This window comes from Bos grunniens, chromosome 5 (assembly GCF_055505025.1).
Source record: "Bos grunniens cultivar Pamir isolate PY7600 chromosome 5, Bosgru_T2T1.0, whole genome shotgun sequence".
Taxonomy (NCBI): Eukaryota; Metazoa; Chordata; class Mammalia; order Artiodactyla; family Bovidae; genus Bos; species Bos grunniens.
In genome coordinates this window covers 78,099,313-78,113,870 of record NC_141169.1, presented here as the reverse complement: position 1 = coordinate 78,113,870, position 14,558 = coordinate 78,099,313, and the positions used below count along the sequence as shown (strand labels likewise).

Below are 14,558 nucleotides of genomic sequence, written 5' to 3'. Positions count from 1 at the left end.
AAATCTTATAATCTAGATCTTTTCAATCTTTGTATAACTGAGCCATCTTCTCACATTACATGTATAAATATCCTCAAAGAACCTGTGTTCTGAAGAACAGACTTTCACGAACACTTGTCTGGGCAATGTTTATCTTCCTCATTCTACCTGGCCTTCTGAGGGATGCGTCAAGTGTCTATGTGTGTATAAAATGGTTGACTGGGGGAAGATTGGGCTTTTATCTAAATCAACCTATCTAAAAAGAGAAATTCAAATAAGTAGATTAAAAAAGGAAAACAAAGGCCCATCCACACAGGAAACTCCAAATAATTTAGTCAGTGTTTATTGTGTAGATACTGTCAGGCATTAAGTGCTTTATAATTATGAAAATATTCAATCCTTAAAGCGATCCCATGAGGTAACTACCCCTATCATTCATGTATAACAGGGAAGCAAAGTATAAGGAGAAGGAAAGCTGAGGCTCAGAGAGAGTAAGGACCTTACCCCAACTAAGCCTAACCCTTACCCTCCCAGCAAGTGGAGCAATTGCAATTTGAGTTCAAGCTCGCTGGTCCTAGGATCAGTCCTCTTAACTGGCCACGAGACAAACCAAAGAGAGCCCCCACATTTCCCCAGAGTGAAGACAGAGTCTTGCATTCTTGGCTCCCAGGGAACCCCCAGAGAGAAGCCATCTCACCTGGATTCACATGGCCCCTCTGCATTTTCCAACTAAGTCGCTTTGGAATGTAACGTAACCTTTCTCTGCTTCCGGTTATTTCACATGTAAAATGTAAAAAGAAAAGAAAAAAGTATATAGTTTTTTTATGAGGAGGCTGTGAGAAGTGCTCAACATATGTCCATTCTTGTTCAGTCAAAGATAGTCATACAAGCCTCCCCCTACTGACCCTAGTCTGTCCTCTACTCTGTCAGAGGAAGACCATGTCATCTTCTACACAGTGGTCTTTCAGATATTTAAAGACAGATAACGTGACACTCTTCTTCCAGACTGAATATTGCTGGTTTTTTAAAACTGTCTTCATGACTTTGAATGCTTACCCTTAACAAATTTTAAACAACTCTCATGCCAATGTGTGGTATTTTGATTTTTCTCTCCTGAATAGACCATAAAAAAGTTTTACTTTTACTCATAGTCCTTAAAGGGTTGAAGTTTATTTCTTAAGAGATGAAACTGTCAGTATTACTATAAATAAAACATTAAAGTAGAATTTTATTTTGAAAAGTTTGTTTCCTTTTTAATCTATTTTCATTCCTATAACAAATACTTTAAAATGTAAGTTACTGAATCTTAAGATGGGCCAGTTATAGGGTCATGTTGGGCATTAACTGAATGAATGATTGCACATTTTTCTTCTCTGTCCTCTTAATAAGAACTGAATCTTTTCTGATACAAGAAGATATTCTAAAGAGGACTTGACCAGATGTCCTCTAAATTCCCTCCTAATCCTCAGATTTTGTGATGTGAGGCTTCTTCTGCAATTTTTTTCAAAGTATATACATATTGAAGTCCTCACTCCGTGTGCTTTACTTAGAGGAAATTTCATTTGTAACTATAGTATGTAAATTGTATATACATGTTTTTATATATATCTCCCCTCCATTTCCTTCTTTATTCCAAAGAATTGCTTCTTTATAGGGTGATTAGATTGGTTTATGGTTTATCTACTCATGTTGCTTAATTTTCCCATTTGACACATTAATCCCCTCTTTATCTTGTCAGATAACCCTTTGGTTATTTCCATCATATAAACAATGTTTCCATTTAATAGAAATCCAGGGCAGCAACCTCCTCTATTCCAGAAAATCATGAAGAATTCTTGACACAGCAGCAAGGCCTTTAGATCTTTTAGCAGAAATAAATGCAGAGGTCCAGCTCAGTCCCTTTGATGACATGGACACAGTCTCGGACACACAGAAAAGAAAAGCTTTGTGTATGTAGCCCTGTGATCAAAGAGATGTTCAGCTGCATACAGACCTCCCTCAGATGTGTTCATAGACAGTAAAGTACTGAGGTTTTTGTAAACAAAGTAGGACATGGGGATCAAACATTAGTCTATATTCTCATGGCTGCAGACCCACTCAATTTACTAAAATCTAACAATATCTAGATTTGTATGTCTCTCCATCTTTAGTCACTAGCTACTCCCATCTTCCTTATGGGAAGTGTTTCTTGGTAAAGAATTTAGAACTAATTAGGGGAGAAATATAAGCAATTATATTTCTTATTAAACTCTTAGTAATTAAAGTTGAACTTTATAAGTCAAATACTCAAACATCATGTCAATCATACCACAGATACCAAGATACACAAATAAGTCACATATACCCAGCTACCAAGGCAGGCAATGCTATTTTGGCCTCATTTTGTGTTTAATATTATTGAAGGCTCTACTATGCCTTAAAAGCACAGAAATTTCTTAAATATACATTAATTATCTGGAGGAATAAATATACTCCAAATGCTTATCATCAGAATTTTGGAAAAAGAGATATAATTTCTCTCTTCAGCATTTTAAAAATTGGTATCTAAATAATTTCATTTTTAAGTAGTAACCTTAGTCATCTTCACTGAGCTTTTGAAATGGAAAAAATTTAAGTTCCAAATATAATAAAGACTTAAGTATACATTCAAATTGAAACTGGCAATTTATTTCCTATCACACTTTGCTGGCCAAAAGGAGCTGAAGGATTTTTTTCCTAGTTACTTACTAACTAACTATTATCAGATTCTTTTTAAAAAGAAAAATATAACAGAATTATGGTTAAGAAGGCTAATTCTATCTGAACGGTATTAATCACAGTCCAGTTAAAATAACACTTAATATAGACTCCAATAGATGATGCTGGCAACTTTTAAATGTTAGCATTTCTCATATCATTTCTGGATGGCCTAGACACATTATTTTCCTCAACATAACTTCATTATTTTTTTTCTCTAGTGTTTTCTTGACTTAAAATAATGGCTTAAGGAAGATCACATGAGATTTAGTGGTTCTGTACTATTTTTAAAATTTTGGGCAAAGTAGGCTGGTTGATAATGTAGTTCATTAAAATGAGCTGGGTTTTCACGGCCCTGGCTGGTCCAACAGATTGAGAGAGCTAGGTTCCTTTTGTAGCCAAACAGTAAAGTCCATTCTTCCACCAGCTCATTTCCTGGCTGATATCCAGGAAACCATATCGTGAATACTACTGTCAGGAGAAATTTGCATTTAATAGTGTTGTTAGAGGAGAAGTGTTTCCTTGAGTAAAAATCCTATTTATTATTTAGAGGGAACACCGAATTTCAAATTGTAGAAAAGATTTTTAAATTTTCTATGATCACGTCCTTTCAATTTCTTCTTATAGTCACGCATGCTCTGTGATCTAAATTTCTTACATTTATTGAAAAGCCGAGAAAAAAAATCCAAGAGGATAAAAACAAGCACAAAGTAAACAAACAGGCAGTGTTGCCATTATATTTTCTCCTGGACAACTCCACAAATATTTTTTGTTTCTGTTTCAACACTGCAGAACAATACACTCATGGCTCAATCGTGAAACAACACACATGTGAGTGACAAAACATGGAAATCAGAAAAGGAATATAAATGTAAGTCAAAATTTAAAATCCTAGTGATACAACAGCTTTCTTCCTTATTTACTTAGTTAATGTCCATTCCATATAAATTCATATTTTAATTCCAGGAGGCCATGCACCATTAGCCCTGATTAAAAAGACCACTATTTGTAGAGGGTAAAATTGAGCCTGTTGCCAGTACCTACTGGTGTCAAACTCACAAATGTCTTCTGGATTCAAGGACCATGGAAATAGAAAAGTATAGAAACAGGATATGCTTTTTTGAGGTTTCTTAAGCTGGGAAGTAGAAAAATAGGTGTTTTCCTTTGGGGCTTTTTGTAAATTTCTGAGAGCACTTTTTCACATTCCTCAGTCTTTCAGGGAGTGGTAGGCTTTGGTAGTCCGGCTGTTGACAAAATCTGTCTTCTTAAACTGAGCCTTTGGAATAAACAAACAGAAATGTGAAAGGTAACGTTTATACCCAAGACAATGTAAGTTTTAGTAACTTATCACCAGGGTCAAATCAAGTGGGACATTATTACCTGGCTCTTTTTAGCATTCTTACCTTCTTGTAGGCATTATGGAGCTCTGTATGGGTCCACAAAGAATATAGGAGAACAGAAGCAGCTTTACTTGCTTTGTTGGAAGCATAGCTGAAAGTAAGAAAAGCACATTTTTCCATGATCAGTGAGAATGTGTGAGGCTTCTGGATGCTGCCCCTGGATGTTCTGTAAATCTTCTTTAATTGCTGTCGCTCAGGAGCCATCCATTAAGTCAGGCCACTCACCATGACAAGAGGTTAGGATGGAGAGCTTTAGGAGGCAGGAGCCACATGGGTGCTTTTGTTTTTTTTTCAAATCTTTTTAAACCACTAGCAAAGTGCTAACAAATAAACAGTTATAAAGAAAATTCCTGATATTTATAAGGCATATATTCTTAAAAGTTTTATAAATCCTTGAATTTATAGAATAAAATTTATATTTGTATTTATATTTTTAGAAAATATTTGTCTATAATGCATATTTATAGAGACAAACGCATGAAAGTATGATTGAAAAATATGTATAACTCTTAGACTTAGTGACTCCATGAATATAGGAATTATGTGTCTTTTTCAAATTAATAAATTCCTACTGGAGCATTTAAAATAGTTTAAAAATTTATGCTTTTTTGTATAACAAATGGAAAAAGTGTTCCTGTTATGAATCCGAGTCACCACTGATTTTGACACTGTGCTTACTTTTTTTGGGCCACACTGCACAGCATGTAGGAATTCTAGTTCTCTGACCAGGGATCAAACCCATGCTCCCTGCATTGAAAGTGTGGACGGCCAGGGATGTCCTCTTACTTTTTTTGTTTTAACTTCATTATTATGTGTTCTTAGTTTTTGATGTTCTTTTAAATTCATCTCAAAGTTCTAGTTTCTGGCTAAAGATCACTACTTTCATAGATATTTTTCTCTTCCATCACTTGAATTAGCACATGACTGTATTTTCTTCTTTGAACAAAGAAACAAAAGATTTTATTTTTCCTATCATAGGAATTTGTAAGTATGCAACCAAGAATAGAGAATGCAAAGATGTATGAAGAAGCCCATGTTGGGCTCATTCAGTATCTAGCTACCAGCATAATAGGGATGGTAAGTCAAATCAGCACTTCACAGATTCTTTAGTATCTCAGGGGCTTTTCAGAGTGACTTGCTAATAAATGAAGTATTAAGACATCCATGAAAGCTGTGGATCTCTAATATTTATTATTGAAAGTTCTTAAACTGCAAAGGTGTTATAAAGTCTGTTTGTAAGTTGATTGCTTGGTACTTGGAACTCATTTACTCAAAGAGGGAATGTAATTGATGATTGGTTATCAGGCTAGTCTATAAATTATGGGTTAGCTATGCAACACTCTAGCAAGGAAGCAGACATAATGGTAGGGTGTCCTTGTTGGTTTTTTTTCTGAAATGGAACATGTGAGGATGGACTTACAAATGGATACTCAGTACAACAAAGAAGTAATAGAATAGCACACCCCATAACTGGCTAAATACAAGAAATGTCCAAAAGTGATGGTATATTCCCATGTGCGTATTATCATGTCTGAATACTCATATAAAAAAGAGTCATATACTGTCTATGGAGATTTGGTTAGAAGTTTAGATGACTATTTCCACAAAGGAAAGTCAAAGATGACTTTCCACAAAGGCAGAGAAACTGCTAAATGGGAACAGGTAAATATTTCCTGCTTTTGGGAAACTGACATTCTAACAGTGCTCTTTTTAATCATGTGACTCTGAATGGAGTCCCCCTTCCCTGTGAACTTTGCCAGAGGGAAATCACAGAGCAAAGGGGCTAAACTGGGTGGAGCTGTGGGAGAAGGGATGTGCTCATTCTAGGATACCACAGATCCCTATGCTAGCCCCTGTGCAGCCAAGCACACGTTTGTCTACTACAGGTCCCATTAGAAGTATGAGTCTGGACTATAATAACATTGGTTTTCTTTTATGGTTATTTACAAAACTAACTTTATTTAACAAGTCAAACAATTCAGAATTGTATAAAGAGAAAAAATAATAATCTTCATACCTCCTTGGAATCCCACCACTCTAAATTAACTAACAGTAATAATTAGTTACATTCTTCTTCATCTTTTTTTAAAAATGGAGAATAGTTAAAGACATAGAAACAAGGAGGTGAGATGACTTACATGCATTAAACTTTCTACTTTCAAAAGAGAGTAAGAGGTGGAAGAGATGTGATAAAGAAAACTGATGAAGCAAGAACTTCTTGTTATGCTGCCTCCTACTTCTCCTCCTGGGGTGACCCTGGTCTCACATAGTTAAGTGAGGATAAGGGCATTCCTTGTCCATAGGACTCCAATTTGCCTACATTCTCTTCTTAAATCACAGCTGTGGCTCTGGGAAACAATTCATTAGGTCAATAAAATGCTGGAATGCATGCCTCAGATAAGTTATGAAGTTTGACTATTTTGGGATATTTCAGTAGAGAATGACCAACTATTTGGCTTAGAGGATTCAGGTTTTCACTTACCTGATCACCAAGGACTGGGCCACATGATCTGGCCCAGCTTTACAATCTTATCTTTTGGCCATAGTACTCAAAGACATTATATATGGGATTGGTGGTGGGAAAAGGGGAGACATTGACAGGCAGTGCTAGAGGACTTACGTGTCACCTGCGCTTATGGCCATAATTTTCTGCAGGCCCCCAGTGTTTAGAAGATCCCGTGCATTCTGGTAACTATTTTGGATTATATTGTTCAGTGTGTAACAGGCAGAGGCTGTAGTTTCAATGAGAAGATCAGTACTTGGGACTGTGTCAGGAATTATGGAAACCAAATCAGGTAGAGTTTCTTTGGCTACAAATGTTAAGAAAAAAGAACACTTGATTAAAAAGATTGTTTCTTAACCTTAGGATCTCAATAACATTTAAGAAGAAACATTTGGTTAATAAACATATGAAAGGATGCAACCATTTTAATATTCAAATTACAAAAAAAAAAAAAAGATTTTTAAAAAGATGATATTCTGTGCTCAGTGCACTGGAAATCTTTCCAGAAAGAAATCTGACAGAAATGTCAAATTTTTTTTTAATGTTCACATTTTTTGATTCAGTATTTTCACTTTTGAGAATTCTTCCTGAAGATATCACTTTAAAAACTGAAAAAGCAGAGATCTTTATATACTGTTATATAAAATGAAAAATTTACAAAGTCTAAACATCCCAGTAATATGACTATGATTAATTAAAACATATCTTCAAAGAATCTCATGTATCCCAAAACATATATATGAAGCATGTATAATAACAAGAAAATATGTGTTAATATTTCATGTACAAATAACTGATATACTTAAAGGAAAACTCATACAGAAGAAACCTGAGAAGAAATATACTAAAATACTAATAGGACTTATTTTTCTACAGTACTGATGGTGATCTCAAAATATTCTTAAAAAATTATCTGTACTGTCCAAAGTTTCCTTAATGTGAAAATAACACCATTATTTAAAAAAAGATAAACTATTTAAAATTTGTTTTTTTACTACATATGTAAGATCCTGGTTACAGAGTTTTCATTTCACTTTTTCTATTGTAACCAGAGGTTTTCTTTTTTCTCCACCTCTAATTACTTTGGACTCGCCTTGAAAGAAAGCATGTTCTATTGCTTTTGTTGTTTCTCACAGCTCTTTAATACAGTGCTGTGTTTATGATGGTTGTACAAATACCAGTGCCTAACTTCATTGTTTCTTCATTTGAGTTTACATGGCACCTTGAACTGTACTTCTCTCTCTGATACATGCATGCATGCTCAGTCATATCTGACTCTTTGTGACCACATGACTATAACTCAACAGGCTCCTCTGTCCATGGAAATTTTCAGGAAAGAATACTGGTGCTGTGTGTGCTTAGTCGCTTGTCATATCTGACTCTTTGTGACCCACTGGACTTGTAGCCTGCCAGGTTCCTATGTCCAGTGGATTTTTCAGGCAAGAACAATTATTGGAGTGGATTGTCACTTCCTACTCCAGAGATCTTCCTTGCATCTCTTGCACTGGCAGGCAGGTTCTTTACCACTGTGCCACCTGGTAATCCCTCTCTCTAATACCAGACTGTAATTAGTCACATGCCTGTCTGAATGCTAAATGGAGCCATGAGTTCCTTGAGGATAATTATTGTATTTATTTCTGGATTTCAACATTTATCACTATGCCTAAAAGAGAAACTCAATAAAAGGAAATGAACTGTATGTCTTCCTTTGATAATACCTGGAACTGATTGACAGGAAAAACATACCTTCTGCTCAAAGGCCTGAACACTTCCTTTTACACTGTTGTCTAAGCATCACAGCATAGTGTTGGAGCTCAGAGCTGAGTCTCTGAAGCTACACTTTTAAAATTTTAGTCCTGTCTCTGACACTTCATGGCTGTGTGGTCTGGGTAAGCTACGTAACCTCTTCTAAGCTACATTTTCCCAATATGTAAAATGGGATAATAATAGTATTTACTTCACAGGACTGTTTTGAGGGATTAAATGAGTTACTATGTGTGAACTGTGTCACAGTTTCCTGCACACAGTAAGTTCTCCATAGATGTGAGCTATTACCAGAAGGCTTCTTCCTTTTAGAAAGATAAAACACAGAATGAAAAGCTTGAGAACCTGAATTTTCCTTTTGCTGAATTTAGGTTGACAGCATGAAAACAAGTGTGAGACAATGACACCAGAAAATGTCTAACTGATCTCTCTGCAGGGTGCAGCTATGGCTGGCTGAGACCAGGCTGCCCACGCTGAGCCGGAGCCCTGCTGAGAGAGCTTTACTTCTCCTGCCTCTGTATGACCAACAAGAAGGTCCAATTCTACAGATCAATTTTATGGTTGAAACTTTGGCTTATGTTTGAGGAGGAGTGAGAATTAGGGAAATTAGAATCTTTAACATTTTATATCTTGTTTGTTTTTCTTAGAAAAGTAATATAACTGCTTACATCGACAAAGTTAAATATTACAATATAGTAAAAGGGTCATTCTGTCTTTATACACACAGACACACACCCCCTGTGGACCTGGGTAAATACATTCACTATGAGATAGTTAAAATTAGATCTTCAACAGTGAAATATAAAATTAAGGGCCCTATTATGATATTGGAGGGTCATAGCTCAATGTCATATTGTTGAGGGAGATTTTATTTAATGCTGGTGCTTTCACATATATTAGGTTATTTGATCCCTGGAAAAACACTATTCATAGTGATTACTAATTTTACTCAGCTTAGGGCAGTTAAATGACTATCCAAGGTGACATGTGGCAAAGTAGCATTGGAAGACAGATCAGTGTCTTCTGCATGAGACGTTATTCTGTTGCCATGCTAAGTTGCCTATCTTCAAGTTTTTAAGAAAATATAATTTTAAGTTGATTTCTGTAAATCAAAGTAAAATGTGATGACTTCATTCCAAGTTAACACATGGAAAGTTTTACTTGGCCTACAAATCTCGAGAAAAATAAAAAGCTTATCTTTCAAACTGATTTTTGTTTCTTCCTGGCTATTAATACTCTAAATCAAGACAGGTTATTTTACTCAAATTACATATTTGACATAATGCCAATATGGAATTCAAAAATTGCATTTATCTTACTGAAGCCTCTTCTTATGATGTCCATAAAACTTGGAGAGGTTTATCAGTGAAATCACCTTATGTAACTTGTGGGGCTACAGCTCTATTGTCCCAACAGCTGCAGGACCGTGGAACCTGAGACAATAGCATTTCTGCCCTGAAGGCACAGGCTCAGTGTGTAGAACACAGTTCTCACCAGCTGTGTTCTAAAGATGGAGTCAATCGTTCATTTGAGACAAAAAAAAAGGATAATACACCTGATTGAAGTACAGCACAAAAGTCCATAAAAGATAACAAGGAGAATACTTTCATAATTTTCAGACACTGCCTTTGGCAAAGTTTCTTTTAGATTTCACTGAAAATTTTCCAGGCTCTCTACATTTATAATGGGCACAAAACCATCGTATGAAACCTCCTGTTCAATGTTGTGCTGTTGGTTGTCTTTGAAAATGACATTATTAAAACACAACCACACTGTGTGAGTCTGTGTGTAGATTCCAAAGTAATCTAATTCATTAGAAATAAAAAAAATACTGAAATTTCTGAAAAATTGAATTTTAAGTAGTCTGAAATGACTAATTTATGGAACATTAGGAAACATGATTAATTTTAGCATTATCATCCTATTATCTCATTTTACAGCTTTTGACTTAATTCACAAACATTTACATATTCAGATATAAAGAAAATGAATAAAAAATTATGTTATTTGAAAGGGTAACACGTTATCATTTTTGTCAATAATACAGGCTTACAAAAAAGGGAGCAAATGTGTTTTATTGTATTTATTCTAAAACCTATGCCAAATCTGCTATATTCAGTGATTCATTCTTTCTGTGATTATCTGTCCATCCATTTTTTCTAGTATAACAACGGCCAAGCTTCTTAAGTGAACAACCACTGTGTGTGTGTTTATTTAATGTTTTAGAAGGGTGGTGCTTAAGCAGATTACACAGAACATTCTGAAAGACATGGTTTTAAAAAGATGTCATCGGATGGCACAGCTGAGGGCCAAGAAATATCATATATATTACCTATCTTGTTCATTTTTAGTATGGTTTAAAATTTCTCTTCAGTAGTAATTGGAACAAAAATGAAGTTGGATACTAAGAAAAATCATATTTGAAACCAGTGTGAAAGTATACTCTTGATGTCTCGGTACACAAAACCCAGTTCTATTTATCACATTTTGCTTTTTATTCACAAAACTCATCATTGTAAAAAGAATGGGATAAGGACAATGTTTTTGTTTTAGTGCATTTGTATTTTCAATACAGACACATTACATCTAGAGACACATACTCACTTACCAATTTCATTCTGCAGAGAAAGATTCCGAGACAAATTCCTCAGCAGAGAGACGGCAGTCTTTTTCACACTTGGATCACCAACATGCAGCATCTTTCGTGTGTGCTGAAGGCCATTTTCCTTCTGGACAACTGTCTGAGCTACTGATGTTGGCATCTGTTTTGTGAGACATGTCCTATAAATACTACTGTATTTCATTTCGGGGTAAAATTTCTAAGTTTCTATAGATTACTAGAGATTATAATATATAAGATGTTTATATAATATAAGATGTAAATATGTTTAAAAAGCTAGCTTCAAATTCTTATTGTTTTCAATTACTGGATAGTTTATTCAGTATTTTAAAATAAAAATATTGGATTTGGTTAGCTACAATGTGTTTTGCATCAGTTTAGCTCAGACGGTAAAGTGTGTGCCTACAAAGCGGGAGACCTGGGTTTGATCCCTGGTTTGGGAAGATCCCCTGGAGAAGGAAATGGCAACCCACTCCAGTATTCATGCCTGGAAAATCCCATGGACCGAGGAGCCTGTTGGGCTACAGTCTATGGGGTTGCAAAGAGTCGGACACGACTGAATGACTTCACTTCACTTCATAAATAAATAAAATGGGTCTGTCTTTCCCTTTCCTTTCTTTTTCATCATATTCTGCTTTTTACTCACATTTTCAGTTCATTGTTGTGAAAAGAAAAGAATGTTTTAGGATGAAATTTATACTAATGTCATAAAATTTATTACTTTTTTTTCCTTTTTCTGTTTTCTTAAACTATGTGTGTAATACAAATATGCTTTCAACTTTGTGGCTCTGGTAGAACTTAGCTATAAAGCCAAGTGAACTGAGAAAAATTTTACAGGGAGATGTCTTTGATTACTATTTAAATGTATTTACTGACTGTTGGCTTATTCATCTTTTCTGTTTCTCTAGTTTAAACTTTGGCATTTTACATATTTTAATAAACTGATTCATTTCTAAAAAGCCAGTTTATTCTGAAAGATATGTTGGACTTTAAAATAAAGGAGTATATGGCTAGTCAGATTACCTGTAACTCTATGCTCTGTAATGGGAGGCTGCATGTGCAAGTTTCTTGTTTCAGGTCTAAGTCCACCAAAAGCAACTCTTACTTGGAATAAGGTTGGTCACCTACTTTCACAGGTCTGAGTACCAAGTAGGCCCTACCTGGCATCAGCAAACCCCCAACAATACTGAGGCCTTAACTTGTGTCTGCAACTTTATGTATTTTTATTTGAAGCTAATATTAGGTCACCATGCCAAAAATCCATACATTCTTAACCATTCTTGAGGGTGTCTATCTCCTGTTTATCTTACCTAACACGGCTTGCTTCCCCTACCTCCTGCAGACAGTTCCCCTTATATTCTCCACTATACCTTCCAGAGAAGGAGTTAATATAGGAGCAAGGATAGGTTTCAGGGAGGGAACAGGAGGTCCTTAAAATTATTTTTGTTTATAATAATATTTCTCAAGGAAAGAATCTATCATTTTTATTAGATACTCAAAATATCCATGAGTATCTCATGGAAGTTTAATAATCACTATTTTGCAATGTTTATTCCAAAGTTACGCTCTTTCACTAATTTGCAAAACATTCCATTAGATTCTTTTCTCTTCTCTGAGAAAAATCCTTCCTGTGTAGGATTCTGTAAAACTCTTCCTCGAAGATGGAGGTATTCATCTCTCTTTCCAGTGGTCCATCTAAGTAACTACATCTTTCCTCATATGCAAAAGCTCTGCTCTTCTGAGTCACTGCCATTGAGCTCTATCACTCTCACAGCCATTTTCTCTGTCATCTCAATGTCTAGTATATAAAAATGATTATGGAAACATGAATTCTGATTCATTGAAGGAAATGGGAGAGGCTGATGTGGAATGGCCTTTAGAATTTGTTCATTAAGGAAAATAAGCAATGAGATTTACCAAATAGAGATTTCATATTCCAGTTTTAGGGAATTTGTGAAAATGACTGCTATAACTGTTTACACATAGCAATTCTAGTTCATATTGTCCTGATTACTAATGAGGCTGAGCATCTTTACAAATGTTTAATGGCCATTTCTATATTATGTTTTGTGAAATGCCTGTTTAAATCTCTTGTTCATTTTCAATTTGGTTGTCTATCCTTTCATTGTTAAATTGATGAGTTTTTGTTTTTTAATATTTCCTAGATACCAACCTTTATTACTTTGTTACCGAAATCTTTTCCTCCTCTGTGCTTTGTCTTTTTACCATCTTTTGCTAGCATCCATTCAGTTCAGCCACTCAGTTGTGTCCTGCTCTTTTTGACAGCATGCACTGCAGCACGCCAGGCCTCCCTGTCCATCACCAACTCCTGGAGTTTACTCAAACTCATGTCCATTGAGTCGGTGATGCCATCCAACCATCTCATCCTCTGCTGTCCCCTTCTCCTCCTGCCTTCAATCTTTCCTAGCATCAGGGTCTTTACAAATGAATCAGTTCTTCGCATCAGGTGGCCAAAGTATTGGAGTTTCAGCTTCAGCATCAGTCCTTCCAAATGAATATTCAGGACTGATTTCCATTAGGATGGACTGGTTGGATCTCCCTGCAGTCTAAGAGACTCTCAAGAGTCTTCTCCAACACCACAGTTCAAAAGCATCAATTCTTCGGCGCTCAGCCTTCTTTATAATCCAACTCTCACAACCATACATGACTACTAGAAAAAACCATAGCTTTGAATGTATGGACTTTTTTCAGTAAAGTGATGTTTCTGCTTTTTAATATGCTATCTAGGCTGGTCATAGCTTTTCCTCCAAAGAGCAAATGTCTTTTAATTTCATGGCTGCAATCACCATCTACAGTGATTTTGGAGCCCTGAAAAATAAAGTCTGTCACTGTTTCCACTGTTTCCCCATCTATTTGCCATGAAGTGATGGGACCAGATGCCATGATCTTAGTTTTCTGAATGTTGAGTTTTAAGCCAACTTTTTCACTCTCCTCTTTCACTTTCATCAAGAGGCTCTTAGTTCTTCTTCGCTTTCTGCCATAAGGGTGGTATCAGCTGCATATCTGAAGTTGTTGATATTTCTCCTGGCAATCTTGATTCCAGCTTATGCTTGTTTGCTAGCATAAGCTATTAATTTTTATGTAATCAATTCATGAAACTTTTACTTTATGTGCTTTTTATGTCTACTGTTAAGAAATCTTTCCCTATTTCAGGTCATGAATATATTCTATGTTAACATTTAGAATCTCTATTGTTGTATCCTCCACATTTAAATCATACTGCTGTTGGAACTAATTTGTGGCTATGGTGTGATATAAGAAATATGTTTTGTTTTTTTTCAGTGGGTATCAAATTAAGTGCCTTTAGTGTTTTAGAAACTTGAAAACTGCTTATTTCAATGGATTTTAACTTTTACAATGTACTTTGAAATTTTACGTGTATACAACATAATGAGTTGATGTATTGATATACATTGTGAAGTAATTACCACAATAAGTGTAGATAACATCCATCATCACATATAGTCACAATTTTTTTCCTTCTGTGATAAGAACTTTTAACAAATACAGTATTGTTAACTATAGTCACCATGCT

The 14,558-nt window shown here is 35.3% G+C and overlaps 1 protein-coding gene across 1 annotated transcript in view; it reads right to left on the bottom strand.

Annotated features, from left to right (window-relative positions):
* Positions 1 to 3,354: 3,354 nt before the first annotated feature.
* PKP2 (plakophilin 2) overlaps positions 3,355 to 14,558 on the bottom strand; it is an 80,346-nt gene continuing 69,142 nt past the window's right edge. The window contains exons 10-13 of the mRNA XM_086401356.1: positions 10,991 to 11,144; positions 6,736 to 6,925; positions 4,119 to 4,206; positions 3,355 to 3,991 (exon numbers count right to left, since the gene is read on the bottom strand). Of these exons, the coding sequence (XP_086257482.1) occupies positions 3,923 to 3,991; positions 4,119 to 4,206; positions 6,736 to 6,925; positions 10,991 to 11,144 (501 nt within the window). The 3' untranslated portion in view covers positions 3,355 to 3,922. The remainder of the gene's footprint in view (positions 3,992 to 4,118; positions 4,207 to 6,735; positions 6,926 to 10,990; positions 11,145 to 14,558) is intronic.